The following is a 22,492-nucleotide window of genomic DNA, read 5'->3' on the forward strand; positions in this document are numbered from 1 at the left end:
TGTCTCTTTTCACATGGTTTGCTCAACTTTTTCTCTCTTCTGGTACCTTTCCCAGACCAGGCTCTCAGCTCCAATTTTATGAACATATGTCTTCATAGTCAAGTAATGCTACAGCGAAGAAAAGCAAGGCTTGCACTTACACCGGAGAACTGCTATCAGTTCTTAGGCTAGATACTTAATAATTTATAGACATACATTTTGATAATTATGGCAGCAAAACTCGAAAGACATTTACAAAGTGATATTTTTGGAATAAAATAATCTCTTAATTCCATCTGCTACCTACTTTTTGAAGTACCTTCCTATTTAAACCTTTTGAATATTAAAAAAGAATAAATTCCCATCAGGAGTGTAATCTTCTGTTAGTACACTATATTGATAAACCAATACACAGAATTAGCTTAAGCAATAGGCAAAGTTAGAAACTTTAAATTCTAAAAACTTTCAAAAAAAGCTTTCAAAAAAAAAAACCCCAAATGACAAGCAGTTGTGCAAAAAACTTCCCAAAGATCCAGGGATCTTGACATCCAATTCTTTTTTTTTTCTTTGAACTACTATTAATTATCAGATTTCCCCAGGAGGCTGTGGAACCCCCTCCTGGAATAAAAAATGCAAATACAGCACTACAGGCAAACTGTTTGTTTGTTTGTTTGTGTTTTTCTACTTGACTGAGAAAGGATTGGGCTCTATCAGTCACAAAACACTAGCTATAGAACTATTCCTAGACTATTAGGAACTGCAGAAAAGCCTTCTTATTTAACAGCATCCCCCAGGGAGACCGCTGGAATTCGTAGCAGTTCCGAAAAGCCCTCAGAGTTGGCTCCACTGTTAGTGTTAGGTGCAGAGCAACGAAGTCATTGTGTCTGGTAAGGGGTGGCGGGGGGGGGGGGGGGCTAGGGTTCTGATTCTCAGCGATGATAGAAGGATTCTCGTTTCCCTGGGTATTTATTTGTTTATTTTTGACTACAGTTACAGTTTTGCTACGAAAAATAAAATACCAGCTATTCTCTCGTCTGAGTTTCTAATTTTCAGCGTCCCCAGAAGCAAAGAAACCCGCTCATTAACTTCACAGAATCACCCCTTTGCAGTCTCCCGAGGGGATGGGCAAACAGGCGAGTCCGGCCTCGCAGCGCCCACCGGCTCTGGACACCCTGACCGGCTGGACCCAACCTGAGGGCGCACGCGGCCTCCAGTCCCGCGGCACCTCAGCGTCTTTGGGCGTTTCAGGGTGGGGATGCTCTAAACCAGCAAGCCGCAGTACAGAACCCACGCATGGACTTCGCCCTTTTGCCTCCTTGGCTTTTGGCTCGCCTGGCCGCGATTCTGGCCACCCCGACTTACAGCTCCTTCCCGGCTCGCGGGTTCCCTCCACACAGCGGTGCGCACCGAGGGCATCCACCGGCGGTCGAGAGGTGGCTGCGGGTGGGCGGAACTCGGTCTACCGAGCGCGCCGGGGAGACTTGGGAACTACAACTCCCATCACGCTCCGCAGCCGGCTCCCTCCTCCCCTCCCCGCGCTCCAGCCAGAGGCCGGGCGGTGCTGGGCTTTTATCTGAGGACCCGGCGGGAGGGAGCCAGGTCCCGGCGAACTTCCCCGACGGCAGCGGCAGTGTGGGCTGTGGTGGCGGTGGTGGCGGCGGTGGTGGCAGCGGTGGCGGCTTAAGTCAAATTCAGCCTCCTGCGTCCTTGCCGGCCGGGATCCCGCAGGGCAGACGATCCGTCCCGGGAGCAGAGAGAGGATGGTTATCCGCGTGTTCGTCGCCTCTTCCTCGGGCTTCGTGGCGGTGAGCACTGCGGGGGTCGGCAGCCGGCCGGGGGCGCGGGGCGCCGGGGTGGCGGGTCCACCGGGCAGCGAGCCCTGCTGGCCCCTGCGCGTCCCGGCACGCGACGCGTCCACCCGCTGGAGCCCGAGGCGGCCAGGTGCTCCATCACACTTGGACAACAATGAGCAAGAGAGGGAGGAAAAGTGGGTGGGGGGACCCTGTGCTCACCCACCTGCCCATGCTGCGCGTGCGAGGGGAGCCCCTACCCACACCTATTGTGTGGCTCAGGAATTTGGGGAGGGGGTGGTTCTCGAGCTTGGTCCTCTCTTCCACCCCACCCGTTTCCTTAGTTCGGGTTTCTCTCGGTTTGGGACTTTCAGCCAGGTTATATTTTACACTGGATGCTTTTTTGGTGCTAAAACTAGACCTCTCCCGAATGAAACAAGTTTCAGTGGGGATTTGCTTTCTCACCTCCCTTCGGGCCACCAAGTACATTTCTTGACTTTCCACACCTAAGCACAGAGATTGGTAAACCGGGTTTGTCCTGTTGAGCCTGCGTTGTGTGACTGATGGAATTTTGACTGAAGTGCTCTGAGATTCCTAAGTCTGTGTGAGCATGTTTGTGTGTCCTGTGTCATGCTCGATAAATTTCATCTTGGCCAACATATAATTTGTGAGCTTTAATTGATTTTTAGCTCTTCTGTCAGGTGATGGTTCTTGAATCTTTTAGGGAAAAAAACTTTTTTATTATTATTATTTAAAGTAGTAAGATAGCTGGAGAAATCAGACTTTAAGGAAAAATTCAGTGGGCTACTTAGCAGCCCAGTAAGTGTTTTGGGTGATTGAGACTTGGTCTGTTAGCTTAAACTATAGGCTTATGAGGCTTGTGAGAGACATAGCAGGTATGTCAAAAAGAGCAATATTGGTTTGTTTGAAGTTTGGTGTGGCCAACTGCCTGCCCAGTAGCTCAGCCAGCTTGTCCCAAAATTTGTTTCATTTAAGTGGGTGGAGTAGAGGACAGAAAAAAAATATTGCTTGAACATGCTTATAAGCCACTGAAGCTTTGTATTTGAGAAGTCAACAGTATCGTAGAAAGACTGCTGCTTGGAGTAGGAACAATATGTGGGAAACTCCAGTTTATCTCTGTGTGCAGGCATGTTCTGGTCCTTACAGGCTCCTGACTCTTTTTGGTGTTTTTTGTGGTTATTTGTGGTTGCTTAGTCATACCTGCCCTTTGTAGCTTTTCTCCTTAAAGCTGCACTCCCTGTGTTTGGAGGGCTGTGCTGCTTCATGAATAGATTTATGTAGACATGCTCCTTACTAACACTGCTTTTGGTTTCACTACCCACTTGCATTCTCCAGTTTTCCAATCACATTTTATTGGCTACAGGATGAATGCTTTATAGCATGAAACCCAGGCATCCTTGAATCAAGTCCTTGGGTTAAAGACAAGGTAATTGCGTGGCTAATGTTGTGAGCAGGTAGTATTTCAAGACAGAACTGGAACTCTACATTTTATTGCCTATCTGCCATGTTACTCTTTTTTGTTTTGTTTTTCTATTTAATGTTAGATATTATGCTAAAAATTGCAAACTATGTTTCAGTGTGGACTAGCAAGGTAACTTTTTTCAGTGAGTGGTAGTGAAAACCAGATAAAGCACCCCACCTCAGATTGAGATCCTCTGGTGTAAAATGCGGGATTTGGACCAAGAACTCAGAATCACGCTCTTGCTTTGATGTCCTCAGCTGGGCAAATGTAGTTTCTGGAGCTCTTGGTTTGGAGAGGTGATTGGAGTAAGAACATTTAAGTTATTTTAGGCTTCTATGATGAAGTTACAATGTTTTACCTCAGCAGTGCTGGGTTAATGCTGGTACTGTTTTATTCGATATGCAGCAGTAACCATCAAGTGCAAAGTAAAACAACTAATGTGATTCCCAAGTCAGTTTGGTTTTAGCTGAAATTTATTAAACCACAAGGCATGATTGTGACAATTATTAGAACTAGGTAAGGATCAGAAATTTCCAAAATGATGCTTCATTTTGATTAGTGATAGATTTAAGCAACCCCTTGATAGAACGTCTTTGCATCTAGTTCTGAGTCCCCTGAGTTTTCTGGCTTCAAAAGTTGAAACAGCTGGCACCATGGATAGGGTCCTTGCCCAGCTCCAGGTGAAGTTCACTTTTAGCAGAAATAAAGTACAGCCCAAGGACACATTCCTTGCTCAGGAACGTTCTTAACCAAACATAGAAATAATATAGGCAGCGAGGGATGCATTGCAGGATGTCAGATGATGTCAGAAATGTGCCAGAAATCATAAAATATGTATGTGGGAGCTGGAGGCAGATGGCAGGGAGCAAAACTGAGTGCAATTTGGAACCCGAGAGAGCGCGTTTGTGAGCCCATTCTGCTCAGATTGGAAAGGGAGTGGTCCCCGGTGGAGAGAGCCAACAGCAGGACCTGGTAGACCCCTTTGTAGGACCAGGTGAACTCTTCCAGGTCTCCGAAAGAAGCCAAGATAACAAACTCCATAGGGTTCAGCTGCTCAAGGATGTGTTCCTTATGCAGAGCTTGTAGGCTGCCTGCTGTTCCCCAGGGAGAAGGGGTTGTGTGGTCTGTGATTTAGAAGAATCTTTACAGTCCTGCTTGCCTTGACTAACGTTTCTCACCGAAGTCTGTGGCCATTCACCAAGGTTCCTGGAATCTGTCAGAATCAAAACGATGCCCAAGCAGTTTCCAGTGAAGTCCAGCCACATGATTGCAGAAATGTAAAATTGGACCGAGAGATGAGTGAGTAGCTTGCTCCTAGCGTGTCAGTCAGGACAGTGATCAGAAGTAATTAATTGGAAGTCAGATTTCCTTTTTTTTTTCTTTTGACTTTTTTTTTTAAAGATTTATTTATTTATTTTTATTGTGGAGTTTCTTGATGGTTACTGTTGCATACCGAATAAAACAGTACCAGCATTAACCCAGCACTGCTGAGGTAAAACATTGTAATTACATCATAGAAGCCTAAAATAACTTGAATGTTATTACTGCATTCAGCTCTCCAAACCAAGAGCTGACCAGGAGTCATCATTATGGAGATTCTGGGCGAAGCATGTGAATAGAGGTTAGGGATCAGGTAGATGTGGGCACAAAGGCATCCAGGGGCTCAAAACCTCCAGAAACTCCATTCTCCAGGTACCCTCGTGGCACACTCAGTCCCTGCCTTGTGCATCTGCTCAGGTGTCTCCAACCAGACAGGCTGTTCTGGTGACTCATCTGTGTTGGAACTCGCACTTCCTTCTGGTATGCAAGTGGAAGGCGTGCACGAACTTTGGACATGATCTGCTGCTTCCCAGGCACATCGGCAGGAAGCTGGACCCAAAGCTCAGAGTAGCCAGGACTCAAACCAGGCACTCCAGTAGAGATGTAGCTGTCTCCAGCAGTAATCTGTTTACCACAAAGGTGTCTTCATAAAAACTGAACGTTCACAGATTTAGTCTGAAGTACAGTTGTTTCTAAGCTGCAGGAGTGTGAGACTTTTTTTTGACTCCTCTCATTTTTCTTTTTTGAAAATTCAGTAACAGAAAAGGAAAGCAACCTTTTTGAAAAAACTCAACAGTTTAGCAGGAAACTATGAGATACTAATTCTAAGTAATGTTTTGTTGATTTTTTTTTCGTGTGTGATGTGTGAAAGTAATTTTTCTTCAGTCAAGTTATAAATAAGAACAGAAGTTTGGATTATTTAAGAAACATTTTTAAATAAAAATGAGCATGATTTACTGTTTTTGCTATCTGTAAGTTTAAAATACGTCAGTTTTGAAATCCAGATTTAAAAATTGAGTCTGCATTGTGAGGAAGCTGGGATCAGGATCAGAGCCCAGGAACAAACGCAGGTACTCTGATTTGGGACATGAACTGCTTATCTACAAGGCTAATTACCTGCCCCTTAATGCCAGATTTTTTAGAAAGTCACTGTTCAAGCTTTCATCGTAGAAGAACCTGGTAAACCATCAGGCATTTCCACTAGGAAATTGCTTTCTTGGATGCTATTTCAGCTGCAGAGCTATAAACTGATTTCAGTCACATGATTATATTCATTTTTTATGAGTAATAATCTACATTGTACTCTTTATCCATTATGCAAAGCAGAACTTTAGCTTTCCAAATTAGAAATTCGGTGACAATTTGCTATTTTCAATGAAATGACAAATTAATGTATCAGGAACATTTTGTACATTTGATTCTATTATGTATAATGTTCTCCCTAGGGTCCTTTTCTAGCTATAGCTTAAGATCATGCCATGCAGCAAAGCTTCCTATTGAGTGTGTCCTAGACAGCCGGCCCTGGCCTTGTTTTGACACATTGATTGACATGAATGGGAGGGTGAAGGTGGGTGGGCAGACAGGTGGGGATTAGAGGTTGGAAGTCTATAATGGCTGGCAAGTGAGCAATCTAATTTAAAGCAATACAGATTCCCTTTTTCTGTTCTTAATAGGCTTTGTGAGTTTATCTGTCCTTCCTGGCTAGTTATTTTGGAGCTGAGCTGTGGTAACTTAAAGGGTTACTGTTTTTATCTCTTTTATATCTTATTGTTTTTTTTCCCCAGACTGGAAAACAGATCTCAAACTAGGAATAGCCCTTAATTAAATGTAATTGAATGTTTTTCTTCTGGTCTCATGACAGCTTTGCTGAGGATGAAACACCTTGTCTGCCTGCCTGCCTGCCTGCCTGTCGGTGTGCAGGCAGGTGGAGTTCACTGATAGCAACCGGGGACTTGGAGGCTGGTACAACCGCAGTTCTCTGTTAGAATTTGTCTGGCACCCTGAATCTGGTTCCCTTGCTACTCTTGAGAGTTTTTTCTAAAGGGGATCTGACTCCTTGGGGGATTTCCTGGAACTGACACCTGAGAGAGGAGGAGCAGGGTGAGGTGTGTATCAGGGTGTGATCTGCATGGACTTCTGCCAGCTCTGCCTCGGAGCTCCCCAAGCAGAAATGGAAGTGTTGCTTACGATTGGGGGCAGAAACTTCTAAGGACTAAAGAACACATTTTCCATTTCCTAGTGGGTAATGCCCAAATTAGAGAATGACCTTTTGTTGCTTTTGATCTGTAGGCTTCTGGAGTAGATGGCAGAGAATAAAAGAGATTCACTTAAGTGACTTTCTTGAAAGGTCGGATCAGTGGAATTTGGTAAATACAAATGTAGTTGAAGTCAACAGCTGTCTCTGCATACCGAGCTAATATTAAAAGCAAAATGAGAAACAACAACCCGCATAATTTTGAGTTTGTTTGTTTTTCTTCTGTGGGTTACACAAGGAGTGGGAGTATGATCTTCATTCGAGACATTCCTATGTAAATTGAACTCACTACTTTTGTGCTTTAATGGCCATGTCCAGTGGTACAGTTCCCTCCAGTGGAAACTGAGCTCTTCCATTAGCCTGGATCATCCATTGAAAGAATTTTCGGGTTTCACTATCCACTTAAGAAAAACTACTTACTAGTCGAGTGTTTGAATTTACTGTGTGCTGATATATTTAATTCAGGACTTTATATACAAGTACCTACTTCTTTCCCATCTATGAGACATCTGTCACTGAAGGGGAGTGAAGCAGTGTTATTAAGGGAGGGAATGATTATGAAACCCAGCTGTGTCACTCATGGAGGACCTGATGTTAGGAAGGTAAGCTTAGCTTCTTCATCTGTAGAAGCAGAATAGGAATAGCACCATAACATAGGATTGCTAGGAGCTATAAATGATGGATAATTCCACAAAGGCGTCTAGCAAAGTGTCAGTGTATATAACCTGAGAACTGTCATCAACTTCAGCATAAATAATAGTAATAGTATTAGAAAGAATAATAACCTTGGGGCAGGTATTTAGCCTAGCACTCAAGATGCCTGTTTAAGATGTTGCATGTCCCATTTCCTAATACCCGCTTTATTTCTCAGTGGCATCTTCTAACTCCCATCAGAGTTGAGGAGGAGCTGGTAATGACTCAACTAATTGAGTTTCTTCTACCCTGGTAGGGGACCTGGATTAAGTTTCTGGCTCCTGCTTTTGATCTGGTCCGATTCTAGCCCCGTGGGAATTTGGAGGATGAAAAATATGACCTTGACTATGTAAAATCTTCAACCATCAGAAAATTATGGATAGTATGTAACACTAAGTAAAAGATGCATGCTCATGAAATTATGAAAGTTTTTGTAAATTTAGGTATAAAACAATTTTTAGTTAAGTTCGAATTAATAAAAATGTTTCAATTAATTAAACAGTTGCAGTTTAAGCAGGTTATTCCCCAAATTTGCCATTTAGGATTCCACTGCAATTTTAAAATATTTTATGATTCTATAGCACATTGTGCACAGACCACTTAGGCCACTATGCTAATGGCTACTGTTCTTTGCTGTACCATAGTATGTGGGTTTTAGAGTTCTGACTTAATTTAAGGTTTCTGAAGCATAACAAATAGATGCTATCCCAAGAGACAGCTGTGACAGATGGTCAGTAGCTGCCTGAAGAGCTGGGCTTTGGAGCCTTATCAGAGATCGGCAGGAGAGTTGACTCATCATTGGTGCCACCTCTGGCACCAGGGGATGGCAGGTCAGGGCTTGTCTCATACTTACCGTCCCTGTCTCAGACTCTGCATTTGGACTCTGTCCTTCAGGCTAGAGTGGCTGGGTAGACAATGTTTTGAGTCTGTACATCACAGGGAAGAGAAATATGCAAAGTCTATTTGAACCGATTGATACCATCCTCTCCCAGTGTCTAATTTGTCTCTGATTTCAGATTTGTGGGGGGAGATTGCAAAGAGGGTCAGGAGTTGTATGTTGAATGAAGATGAATGATATTTTCTGGAATCTTGACTGTAAAACTGAACACTGGAGTTTGAATGCTTGTGATACATAGTTTGGGCAATTTCTGATGTGATACATGGGTAGGTGAGTGTTCACACAACACAGAAGAGGGCTTTGTGAGAAAATGTGGCAGAGACAGGAGGGGAAAAAGGCACTTAGGTGGCCTCAGGGTCCCTTGTTGGAGAGCAGATGAACCATGGTTATTTCCTGCACCTAGAAATATGGTAACAATTTTCCTGCAGATTACTTAATCTTTACAATTGTCCAACATCCTATGCTGTCTCGTCCTCATTTGACGGAAGGGATATTAAGGCACAAGGTGATTAAGTCCCAAGGCTGACATCATTCAGCTTAGTGGCAGAAATCTAAATTTGAAGCTTTTTCTTCCAACGCTGTGTTTAGCGCTTTCTAAAGCCACCTCATTGTGCCACTAGAAGAGCTCTTGAGCACCTGGATGTCTAACCTAGCAGGAAGGCCAGAATTGTAGCTCATGAATTCAGCTAAGAGAAAGGAATGGGCAAGTCTCCTCAGCAGCAGTGCAAGGGCTCCCTAGCCGGCTGCTGAGCAGGTGGTCATGGACACGATGCTTAGGGTCGGTGAAGGCAGTGACTGAGAAAAGCCAAGGAGAACAGATGAAGCAGAAAGCTAATACTTCATCTTAATTGTAACTATTAATTAATTCATATTAATAGTAATGAACATCACTATTCACATGGTATATAGGAAGTTTTAAGGGTTTTGTGTCTGTTATTTGTGTCCCTTAAAAGAATTCTGTTATTTGTGTCCTTTAAAGGAATTGTAGCCATACACATTCTGTCTCATGAAAATGGAAGCTGAAACTTTAAATAGCATTGTCATGGAACCCAGAAGGCTCAGATGCCCAGGGATGTATCATCATCTTCCTGCTAGCCATGTCCCAGAGCAAGGAATCAAGGGTCGAACAGAATTGGGAATAAGTAGCATTGTAAGGAGAGACTTTAATGTTTGTCCAGAAACTCAGTGTTTGATTTTGTTTAAATGTGAGCCTCTTGCTGTATGTAACAGTTGGGTAGAACTGACATGATATGTTGAACTGGAGGCAGCAGGATGGGTTGGAAGGATAACAGGGAAAGAGGGAATGTTTGGGATAGCTGGAACCTAGAGAAGGGTCAAGGGCAGAGGTAATGTGTCCTTGGGACCTCCTGGACATCATAAGATCTCCCAACACATGATGTGATAGAGTTGGTGCCCTCATCCTTATTATCATGAATGCTGAGTCCTCTTGGAGTGGTCATGAAGAAGCTGGTCAGACATTTCGTCTGCCCCAGGTCTTTTACATGGTTTAATATTAATCCTCTTGCTGAGCTTGGATTCCTCACATGTGTCTGCTGAGGGACATTTAGAAGCTTAGTGTACACAAGTGGGGAAGTTCATGGAAAGAACATGGACTTCAGGATCAGAAGGACCTGGGTTTGAATTCTGGCTCTTTACTGTCTAATGGGTCATGTCTCAATCTCAGAAGCCATGCTTGTGAAGTTAATGTGGCTTTAATACAATGGCAGCCATTATTATTATTATGGGTATAATTTAAACTTAATTCTGTAATAATTTTCTCGTCTTTTGGGCTTTTCCGCTTTAAATGAGCTGTTAAGGTTTAACTGAGGAAATAAATTGCTCCAGTAATCAAATGATAGGTCCTGAGTTAGTTGGAACATGGCAAAGCCTTGGGAAGGTCCCCAGATAAATTGTTTATGAAGGTTAAGGAAGCAAGAAGTCATGATCTGATTGCAAACTCTGAAAACCTACCCTTTTTTGAGATGGCATAGTGTTTTAAAACTTTTGGGAAGATACTTTAAATATTGACAAGTATCTTTTTCATACATAGACAATCTGGATTTCCCCCTCTTTCTGAGGCCTTTGAAGATCTCAGTCTCTTGATTCTGGGCTTGCTCTTGCATACAGTGGATCTGGTGGGTCTGTCAGCGCTGAGTAGTGGGGACATCTCCATCAGGGCACACCCCTGTAGGGTTTCCATGCTCCTCAATACCTGGCCATTTGTTGTAGAGCTTTTGCTAAGTAATAAAAACTTGGTGTTTTTGCATCTGTGTCATTCAAAAGTGGGAGCCCACAAAGTTACATGGAAAGACTTGTACAATAGAGTAACTCAGAAGTTTGTGGGATAAATGGAAATAAAGGATATGTTTATTTTGGTGACAGCCCCAACTGAAATCCATAATACACATTTGTTGATGAACTATTTGAAGACACTGCAACATAGAACTGAGTCTTAAGGAGATGTGTATCTTGGCAGTTAGTTAAGCTATATGTTTATGGGTACCTTCTGTGGCCCAGGGTTAGCCACATACAAGGTACAGAATGAATGTATGGCATAATTCTGCCCCTCAAAGAACTTCTGCTCTGAGTAGGGAGAGAAAGAAACAAAGGTAACTGAGAACACTAACAGAGATTGTATGGAATATAATTACAGAATTAATCTACCTGATAGAAAAGTGGGGGTGGGTGTGATTATTTGGATAAGAGCAAAGAAAATCATACTCAGAGTTAAAAAATAGCATTTCTTGAGTTGGGAGAGTGATTTTTTAAGATTCTAAAAGCTTCGTTCAAAACAAACAAAAAACAAAACTCTAGTAAGAAATTTAAACTCATTTTTTGTGAACTTATGCACTAGAGCTGATGTTCAAAAAATGAATTTGATTTGTATACCTGTGTTGCCCTTTGTTTCAGATGTGGGACTTGTTTTCCTGTTTGTATATGTTTTCTTATGGCAAGAAAACAAAATAGGCAGATGCTGTAGTTCCCTTGTGCAGCAGAGTTTTAGAGGTAAGTTATGTGCAAAGAGAACTGACAAGGATGGGATGATTAATAATCTATCTTTTGGATTCCTTTTGCTTTAAAGGGGAAAAAACTAAACTAATTTTCCTGGTAAGATTAAATCTACTTGTTCAATTGAGAAAACCTAAAAATAGCACTCAGGAACCCCCTATGTTCTAATTCAGCATCCTATCTCCAAACCCCCAAACTTCTTTAAAAAAAAATTCACTTGTATTCATTTTGTTTGAAAGAGAGACACAGAGAGACTGACAGAGAGAGATCTTCCATCAGCTGCTTCATTCCCCAAATGCCAGCAGTAGCTAGAGCAAGGCCATGCTGAAGCCAGATGCTCAAAACTGCATCTGGGTCTCCCACGTAGGTGGCAGGGACTTAGCTACTTGGGCTATCACCTGCTGCTACCTGGGATGCACATTAGCAGGAAGCTGCATTTGAAGTGGAGGAGCCAGGACTCAGATAAGCACCACATGGCAACTTCACTGCTGCACCCAAGGTCCATTCTGCACTCTGATTCTAACTGACTTCTCTTTTTAAAGATTTATTTATTTTTATTGGAAAGTCAGATATGCAGAGAGTTGGAGAGACAAAGAGGAAGATTTTCCATCCTCTCATTCATTCCCCGAGTGGCCACAATGACCAAAGCTGAGCCGATCTGAAGCCAGGAGCCTCTTCTGAGTCTACCACGAAGGTGCAGGGTCCCAAGGTTTTGGGCCATCCTTGAATGCTTTCCCAGGCTACAAGCATGGAGCTGGAAGGGAAGCAAGGGCCACCGGTATTAGAACTGGTGCCCATATGGGATACTGGTGTATGCAAGGTGAGGACTTTAGCCACTAGGCTACCACACTGGGCTGTCCAACCTACTTATAAGCATTTCCTCTCACTGTTCTTATGAGTGCTGTGTAAGTACAGCGAGCCTCTTTCTTAGCCTCTCCTGCTTCCTGTGCCTTTTCTCTTACGGTTTGCTTCACTTGACTGTGCTTATCCAGCTTTGTGACTGACAGATCATCTTCTTCCCTCCAAAGCCCAGGGCCATTTCCCAAGATGCATTGCCCTCTCCCCTCCTTATTTCTTTGACTCTCCAGATGGAAAGGACCTCTTCCTTTCCTGCCTGCATGGTTGAGGCTGAGGGACTGCTCTTATGCCTCCTCCCATCTTCTTTAAGATCTGTGACTCTTGTGTTTATCTTCTTTCCTCCTAAATTTATTATCAAAGCTTTGGCATGAAGCATCTTAGGAAATGGATATAAAAGAACTATGTCTGGAGGAAGCACATCAAAAATACAAAGCTAATAACTAATTTATGATGATGCCAGAGGGAAGAGATGCCAGAGAGTAGAGTGCGTACAGGGAAGTCTGCTTTGGAAACCTAGCGGCTTTGAGATGCACAATTTATTTTACTGCTATTTAACCAGTGTCATGAATCCATGGTATTCAGTATAATTTTATTGCAGTGCTACATCGTGTAGATATCAAAATTCTAGAACCCCCCATGGGGAATGAAACTCTGGAGATGGAAGGAAGAGCAAAGCCAATGACAGGCAACTGGCATTGCATTTTGCCCTCTAGTGCCACCTTGTCCAGATGGCTCATGAAATCCATGGCAGCATTCCAGCCCAGGGGAGAGTTGCAAGAGGGAGCTTTGCAAACTCTCAGCTAGCTGCCTTCTTGAGGCAGAAGTGAAGAATTCTAGAAGCACAGTTATGCTCTCTATTTGGTACAAAGTAGCAGACTTGTGCATGGAACCAGAGCATGGCAGTGTGTCACATCAGAGTACAGAAATGGAGCCCAGGCCCACAGTGTGACATAGCGGGTGAAGCCACTGATTGCAGCAGGAGTATCCCAGTGCAAATCCTGGCCGCTTTATTCCATAACTGGAACTCCAGCTGGTAGCATGTGGACCGTCACCTGCTGCCTCCCAGGGTCCACGTTAATGCTTGACCCTGGATTGGAAGTTAGAGCCGGGACTCAAACCAGACTCATTGAAGTGGGCATTGGGCATCCAAAGAGGCATCCTAAGCACTATGCCAAATGTGCATTTGCCCTAACGCTGGGCAGCATGTGGCAACTCTTTTGTCACCTTCTGTTATCACACCTACAGACTGCACTTTATTAGCCTGGTGGCTGTTGTTTTGATGTCCTAACTTTTTAGATTTTGTACTTTGCTTACACTTAGCTGTGGCATTGATTGCAGTACTTCCCCGGGGAGTACCTGTCTTGGCTGCTACACCTCTATCAGCCTGCTTCTGATAATGTTAGCTTTATATTGAAGTTATTTGTTGACCAGTGCTAACCTTTTTCCCATTGAACTATGCACTGAGGCCAAGTAGACACCCTGCTGTATCACTTGTGTTCCTTCAGCTACCCAGGCAGTTTCTGGCACATCACAAGGTCTCATAAACAGTTGTTAAGTGAATCTTCCAGAACCTCCCCCCCCTTTTTTTTCCTTTTTTTTTCCTTTTTGCGTTTACTTTCTTTTGTAGTTATGATTTCTCCACTTTTTCTTTGTAGTCGAGATGAAATGGAGAATTATATGGTTGAAGATGAAGAAAATAAAAGCTAGAGATACCAGAATTTAGAGTCAGAAGTTAGCAGTAGTTGTGGAAGAGGCCTATGGAGAATTGAGAAAGAGGCGAAAAGTCCCCAGTGGCATTTTAGAAGGGCCTTGAGAATGTCCAGTAGAAGTTAGATGGGATTTTCCGGAGGTAGGACCCACTTGAGTTGCTCAGGAGTTCAAGGAGGGAGTTCAGGAGTCCAAGGAGGCATGGCCCAACAAGGACAGGTCCAGGGAATGCAGGGCTTAGCATCCAAACTGTCTCCTGGGTGAGCCATCTGTATCTACTTAGGAAATGTGAACGGGTTAGAGAAGTCAACTTTACAGCAGTTGGAATTATCAGAAGGGTTGTTGGCTATTAAATTATTTTTTCAGATGTAAATGCAAGCATTTTGGATCATCTGGTGAGAACACTTTTCACATAGTCAAAAACTGCCTGCTAGAGAAACGGCAACAGCACGCACCAGAGCACACCCCATGGCTGGACAGCGTGCTGGCCACTGACAGAGGCGTGGCCTTGGACTGCAGTCCCCTCGTGCTCGTGTGGGGGAAGCACTGACCTCAGCAGGATTTCCTCCTCACTGCCGAGGATTGTGGGCATTCCAGAGGGTTTCGCTGCAACAGCTCTTCTGCAAAGTATCCTGTGATTATCAGGAAGCACACTAGGAAGAGTTGTATATAGCTTTCTGATGGGAATTTTGTAACGTGATGCCATCGTACACTCATATTTTTTGCTTGCGTGACTTTCTTTAGGAAGTAAACACATAATCTTGACAGGAAATATAAAAACAGTTAAAATGTAACCGCCTGCATCTTCCATTTCATGTTTCCGCTAATGTTTTATAGTGGCTTCACATCACTAAATAATACAGGGTTGTTACAGAATGCAGGCTTGAAGGGAAGCTACCTTAGCTGTGGTGTAGATAACTGTCATCACCCCCATTGGAGCTTTCTGCTAAACTGGGGAACGGGATGCAGAATACATGGCTGTTACTAAACAGCGTCAGGCTGTGGTGGTAACTGTGAGTAAGATGAGATGTTGATGATAGGAAGATCCAAGAAGGGTAGGTTAGAGTATTACCAAGAGTATGCAAGTGTGGACCAACTCTTGCAAGAGCGCTGGCTGTGCCATGTGTCACAGCATGGCTGGCGGCAGCCCTGACTTGTACCCACTTTGGACCCGTACTGGCCTGCTTGCTCCCTTCCCTCAGTTATGCCAACAAGTGTCTAGACATTACCAGATGCCTCCTGAGGGGGAAACATCGAGAACCACTGGGCAGGCACAGTAAGGTTGACTGTGGATTTGGAGTTGATAGAATTCGGAAAGAAAGTGTGGGCAGCATGGCAATAGCTCTAGGTAAGACCACCAGCCATGTAAATCCCTGGAAGTATGATTGGAGCACCCTAGGTGGCAGCAGGTGATGGCCAACACCTTTCTAGGTGTTGTTCCTTTGCCATTGAGACAGAGGCTGTGGAGAGACTGAATTTGGGTGCACATTAAGATGGATAATAGGATGGATAGGTACAGCTCAGATAGAGTACACAGAGTGGGTTCTGAGATCTCAGGATCTCTCGTTATTTTTGGGATAGGAGTCACTTTTAGAATGGTGTACTGTATTGTTTGTTCTGTTTGTATGATTTGGTCTTCCAGTCATCTCATTATCCCCATTTGAAAACTTTGCTAACAGCTTGTTCTTGAACCACAGTTTTGACTAATTGTTCATTTTAAACTATCTTATGCCAGTTAGACCTAATGTGTCAGATTATGTATGTCCTTGTCTCCTGGGGTTTTAACACTTGAAAGCCTCTGGCATAAAGCCGGTTTTGTGATTTTGTTTCTTGAAATTGGGGTGAGTGCCTTTTGATTCATCCACATTTCCTGTGCACATAAGAAGGTCTTTACATTAGGACTGTTTGGTAGTGGTGGTGTGGGGTGTTGTTGGGTCTGTAATCTCTTCTGTACTTGTGGATCAACACACATATGATATTGTGAAGCTGGTTGCTTCGCCTGCTCCCATGCCTTCTGTAGAAGCTTTGGGGCGCTAGAGTTTATGGAGTCCTCACCTGCCACTTTACTATTAACTCTCTTTTAGTAGAAATTTCTTTGACCATATTAAAGATCCCTATTTGGGGGCAGGTGGTATGGTAGAGCAGTTTAGGCACCGCATAGGAAATCACATTCCACATTGCAGTGCCTAGTTCCTGTCCCAGCTGCTCAGCTTCTGAACCAGCTTCCTGCTAATGCACAACCTTAGAGGTGATGGCTCAGATACTTGGGTCCTGCCCATACATGTAGGAGACCTGATTGAGTTCCTTGGCTTCAGCATGACCCAGACCTGGCTGTTGTGGGCTTTGGGGATTGAATCAGTGGATTCAAAATCTTCCCCCTCAAATTGTTCACCTTTGAAACATAGACAAATAAATAAATATTGATACTATGTTCAGTGTCTGATTCTTTCTGTATGAATTGATTGTGGGATTTTTTTTTTTCTACTTCCTGCTATTTTTGCAGTTCTGGATGTTTCTGTGTTTCCTGGAGTGCTTAATTTTTAAATATTTTCTGCTTCCTCGACAATGTCTCAAAACTTGCTTGAACTTCTACAAGACTTATTCTTGATATTTTCAGTTGGGATGAAGTTAATGGGATAGAAGTTCTTGGTTTCCTGATTTCTAAATCCCAATCATTGGACAGGATGAAAAAGTGGAGAGTGGATTTTTTTTTAATCTATGTGCCAGTCCTGACCACTGTTGCTTCCATGTTGAATTATTTGGGGGTGACTTAATATAGTTAACCTCTCTGCATCTCAGCTTTACTGTACAGTTGGATGAGTATATTGGAACAGATTAAATAGCTGGAGGACAAATGACACATTTCAGGATCATGGTCTAAGCACTGGTAATTTCCTGTCTACTGCAACTTTAGTTCTTTGCTGAGGCAGTGTGCAAAAGTACCTTAAAATCAATGAGCTGTAGTTTATGTTTCTCGATTTCCAGAACCAAAAAGTGCTCTTAGCAGCTAAATGATTGTAGCAGCTCATTCTTTTGCAGTTCACAGGAAGTAAATGGAGAATATTCTGGACTGAAATAGTGTTACAAGAGAAACAGGCTCTAAATGAGCTTTCTGGCTAGAGTAGACCTTAAATACTTAGAAAGCAAGAGGGCATCCAAAACAAGGGAATAGAGGAAACCAAAGAATATTCACTGGGTTCAGTCACTGTGGTGAGGACCTGCATGTAGAGAAAGACAAAGCAGGAGGCTGTCCCATCAAGTCGGTTGTGAAGGAATTGTGGTGAGCACCAAAGACTAAATGCCAGTCTTTGTGTGAGTTTTATTCTGTAGCCATAACAGGCTGTTAACAGTCTTGGCTTGGTCAGCCAATGTGGAAACACATACATACATACCATATATACATATAAACAGTTTTAAGACATTAATTGAGAAAAAATTAAATAGGAATGATGTATTCTTCGGGATTCTTTCTGGAAAGTATGCAAAAGATAAGGTGAAAGCAACTTGAGAAAGAGTGGATGTGGAACCAACAAAGATGACGAAAGACCCCTAGGAGAGCAGAAGCAGGTTTTGAGGGTGCCCTGTGGTTGTGGCCAGAGTGATGGGGTGATTGAACAAGAGTGTCTTGTCACCCTGACTAGCATGAGCTTTTTTTATTTTGTGCTCTGTTCTAATAAGCAACAAAGTTTGAATACTTCCAAGACTCTTGTTTGCATTGGGTTTGCTAGATTTCCTATGGCAAAAAGCAGGTTACATGATTGACCCAAATTTATGGGGTGGAGGAAGATTCCATATCTAAGTGGGAGGAGGCACAAGGCCTCATGTATGGAGACACAGAAGGGAGGAATTTGGCAACATTTCTATTGCCTACCACAGTGTTGTGAAAGACGAAACAATGTTTCCAGTAATTTTCCAAGTCAGTTGCTACTTTTTTTTTTTTTAATTGGAAAGCAGGTATACAGAGAGGAGGAAGGACAGAGAGGAAGATCTTCCCTCTGATGGTTCACTCCCCAAGCGGCTGCAACGGCTGGAGCTGAGCCAATCCAAAGCCAGGAGCCAGGAGTTCTTCCAGGTCTCCCAGGCGGGTGCAGGTTTCCAAGGCTTTGGGCCATCCTCAACTACTTTCCCAGGCTGCAAGTAGGGAGCTGAATGGGAAGCAGGGGCGCTGGGATTAAAACCTGTGCCCATATGGGATCCCAGCTCATGCAAGGTGAGGACTTTAACCATTATGCTATTGCACCGGGCCCAGTTGTTACTCATTTTTATTTATTTATTTATTTAAGATTTATTTTTATTATTTTTTTATTGGAAAGGCGGATATACAGAGAGGAGAGACAGAGAGGAAGGTCTTCCGTCCAATGATTCATTCCCCAAGTGAGCGCAACGGGCCGATACTATGCCGATCCAAAGCCAGGAGCTTCTTCTGGGAATCCCACGCGGGTGCAGGTTCCCAAAGCTTTGGGCCATCCTCGACTGCTTTCCCGGGCCACAGGCAGGGAGCTGGAAGGGAAGTGGGGCTGCCGGGATTAGAACCGGCGCCATATGGAATCCTGGGCGTGTAAGGCGAGGACGTTAACCACTTGCGCCACTGCGCCGGGCCCTACTCATTTTTAATGTAGCTGTTTTAAAGTTCTGAAGCTTAAAGTTCTATTTTCTGTATTTTATTTATGAACTCAGTGATGTTTTTAAAAGGCAGAGTTAGGATATTTGGGGTAATATGATCACACAGTGGTTTGTTTTCAGTAAAGACCAGTACATTTCTCAGTCCTTACCATTGAATAAACGAATAAAGCATATAAAATCAACAGTGTTGAGAATCTTTGGGTGTTACTTGTTTGTTTGAAGTTCTGTTCCAGTAGTAAGAACCGTGGATGGCAAACCTCCCAGTTTGGCCTGCTCTCTTTATTCCAACTTGATGACTATTCTGTTGAATCTGCTGAGCCAGATGTATGAGCCGAAGTAAACCACCAAGTGTGTTAATGCTTTCTCAGAGTTTCTGTTTGTGGTTATGTCATTCCAGTTTTCTCCTCCAAGGTTTAAGGTGTCCCCTAAAAGTGCTCTGAGATGTGCTATTTTTATCGTCTTTTTGGAGAATGTGGCACATGTGTGGGTAAAAGAAAGAGGCAGATGGCATTGGAAGTATCTTGTGCCTGCTCAAGCATCATGGTTGAGCAATTCAGTCCCTTTTTCTTCAGTCTTTCCTTCAAACTGCACGTACAGACACAGAGATTCTATGAGGCAGAGCAACATTCCTTCCCCTTTTCACTTGATTTACCTCCTAGCAGGGGATACACACTTTAAGGAACCTATTACCTACTTAATTAAAAGTATAATTAATCTTACACAAGAGTATTTAAGGAAACAGTGCAAGTGTTTACAAAGAAGTCCTTGCCTAACCTAGATTGGTTTTGTCAGGGGAGGTTGTTTTAAGGGTATGACCAGAAGGCTGAAGCTACGCAAGAAGGAGCAGGGTAAATCATCTATGAGAGAGAACGATCAGAATGTTGACCACTTTATGTGGAATTCTGATTCCAGAAGAGCTCAGTAGAGCAAGTGAAAGGATCTGTGGGTGTGGCTTTTTAAACCAGTGAGATTTTAAGCGTGGCACAAGAATTTTTTCTCCAACTTGTTCAAGGTACAAATTCTAGGCTTTTTAAGAGAAGTGTAAGGGCTGACATGGTGGTCTAGCACAGTAATCCTCTGTGTCTGGCACGAGCATCCCGTATGGGTACCAGTTTGAGTCTTATCTGTTCCACTTGTGATACAGCTCTCTGCTAACGGCCTGGGAAGGCAGTGGAGAATGGGCCAAGTTCCAAGTGGACCTCTGCAACTGTGTAGGAGACCTGGAAGAAGCTCCTGGCTCTTGGATTCAGCTCAGCTCAGCTCTAGCTGTTGCAGCCATTTGGGATGTGAACCAGCAGATGAAAGACCTCTCTTTGTGTCTCTCTGTCTCTCTCTCTCTCTTAAATCTACTTCTCAAATAAGAAGAAATAAATCTTGTTTAAGAATGTTTAGTTGAGATATAGTTAAAGTAACATACATTTTACCCATTCAAGTCTACAGGATGTTTACAGGGTTGCAATTATAACCACATTTTTAGATCTGCTACCCCTGGAGGTCTTCTATCCCGTAGCTGTCAGTCTCCAATGCCTTCCCCTTTGTTACTGCAGGCCTGGGTCTTCTCCAGTCTTCTGTCTGTAGAGTCACTTATTCTGGATATTTTATGTCAGTGGAACGATGCAATATGTTGTCCTTCATGAATAAAGATGTCTTTTACTTAGCATATTTTTATTTATTTATTAAAGATTTATTTTATTATTATTGGAAAGGCGGATATACAGAGAGGAGAGACAGAGAGGAAGATCTTCCATCTGATGTTTCACTCCCCAAGTGAGCCCAACAGCCGATGCTATGCCGATCCGAAGCCAGAAGCCTCTTCCAGGTCTCCCACGCGGGTGCAGGGTCCCAAAGCTTTGGGCCATCCTCGACTGCTTTCCCGGGCCACAGGCAGGGGAGCTGGATGGGAAGCGGGGCTGCTGGGATTAGAACCAGCGCCCATAAGGGATCCCGGGCGTGCAAGGTGAGGACCTTAACCATTGCGCCACTGCGCCAGGCCCAACTTAGCATATTTTTAAAGTTTACCCATGTTGTAATGTGTATCAGTACTTCTTGTTTTTGTCAGTACTTCATGTTTTCAACCAAGATTTATTTACTTGTAAGGCAACATTATAGAGATAGAGGGAGAAACAGAGCATTTCATCCTTTTAAATGGTTGTATTTATTTGAAAGCATATATAGAGAGAAGAGACAGAGTGAAGAAGGAGAGAGAAATAGAGAGGGAGAGAAGAGGAATCTTGCATCTGCAGGCTTATTCCCCAGATAGCCACAATGGCCGGAGATGAGCTGATTAATGTAGAAAACTAGGAGCTAGGAGCTTCCTCCAAATCTACCATGTGGGCCCAAAGACTTATGACGTACATATCTGCTTAACCAGACCAGAAGCTTAGAGCTGAATCAGAAATGGAGCAGTTGAGACTCAAACCGGCGCCCGTCTGAGTGCCGGCTCCACCGATAGAAGCTTAACTTACTATGCCATGGTGTCAATCCCATGGTAATTCATTCTTATGGCCAAATAGTATTTCATTATTCAAAATTACAAATACAAATTCTCATGTCCTACTCTAGTCTTACTGAATCAGAAAGTGGGGATTTTCCTTTCCCATAGTTTGCATTTTGAGCAGATGTATCTAGGGGTCCTGCAGAGGGGGTATGAAGGGATCTTAAAGCTGTAGACGAGGTGGTTTCTCACTTCTGTGGACCTTGTGATTTGGGTACAGATGTTGTCTTCATTGCAAGGGTAATGGGAATTTACTGAACGGTGTTTAAGCAGAGCTGCAGGAAATGCATTTAGCTTACATACCAAAATTGGTTGGGAGGAATCTTCTAGAAGGTAGCTGGAAGTTTCAGAAGGATGATGGTGTGATGCAGACTGGTAGCAGTGAAAATGGAGAATCCTGGATGAGTTCAAGAAAATAATCAGGGAAAAAAGCCATGACTTGATGGTTGTCAATTGTGTCTTCAGGATTCTGGGTTGAGCAGGTCAGTGGGTATTGGTGCCACTGCCAATATCTCTTAAATTTCTTAGTTTTCTGATAATGTGATTAAATCGTAGTCTCCCGTTTCTCCTTCTGAAATCTCTTCTCTCAGACAACTCTGGCAACAAGGCGTTGAATGACTTTTGAGCATATCGTATGTGGGGAATACATCTCAGAAGAGATGCCACCACACACAGCACACTGAGCGCCATAGAGAGCACCAGTGTGCTGCGTGTGCTCGCTGTCAACTAACTACAAAGAATGTAAGTATCAGAGAGTGGAAAACAAAGGCATCGCTGAAGTGTTTACACCTAGGGGTGTGTGTGTGTGTGTGTGTGTGTATGTATACAAGTCTTCTCAAGCAAATTGTTTGTATAATTTAGAGAGAGAGAGTTTGATGAGAGGAGAGAGCTGAGACTGCAGCCAGTTCTGAATGCAGTACATCTCCACATGCCAAGATTCTCCGAGTGGGAGGAGGCTGCACTGACTGGTGAGAGGCCTGGGAATCTAGGGTCAGTGAGTGTGGGATTTTTTATTTTTTTTTTTAAGTTTTTTGCTCAGGAGCCATGGAGGAATGGTGAAATTCTAGATGCGCAGTGATTTGTGCTTGAGAAGAAGGTTTTTGTCTGTGTCTGTTTCAGAGTGGGTAAGGTAGTAACAATATTCTTAAAGGTATGAGGGGAAACGGGAAGAAATAAGGAGTGGAATTTCTAGGAGCTGGCAGCTAAAGGAAAGCATGAAAAGGAAAGGAGATTAACTTCTCAGCGTTAAGAAATTTGAAGAGGCTGTGACTGTTGTAGCTGGTGATGGAGATATTGTGGAGGAGAGGGCCATGGAAGATGCTGACTGTAGTGTTTTAACATAAACAAGTATTTTCATGGAATTAAATATTTAGGTATAGCCTTT

General features: G+C 43.4%; 1 protein-coding gene across 1 annotated transcript in view; it reads left to right on the plus strand.

Moving 5' to 3' along the window:
• Positions 1 to 1,579: 1,579 nt before the first annotated feature.
• The window catches only part of SH3BGRL2 (SH3 domain binding glutamate rich protein like 2), a 57,663-nt gene continuing 36,750 nt past the window's right edge, over positions 1,580 to 22,492 (plus strand). Inside the window, exon 1 of the mRNA XM_040983673.1 lies at positions 1,580 to 1,784. Coding sequence (XP_040839607.1) covers positions 1,740 to 1,784 — 45 coding nt within the window. The 5' untranslated portion in view covers positions 1,580 to 1,739. The remainder of the gene's footprint in view (positions 1,785 to 22,492) is intronic.

Source organism: Ochotona curzoniae, unplaced genomic scaffold (genome assembly GCF_017591425.1).
Source record: "Ochotona curzoniae isolate NIBS_2020 unplaced genomic scaffold, NIBS_Ocur_1.0 contig_3819, whole genome shotgun sequence".
In the NCBI taxonomy this organism is placed as follows: Eukaryota; Metazoa; Chordata; class Mammalia; order Lagomorpha; family Ochotonidae; genus Ochotona; species Ochotona curzoniae.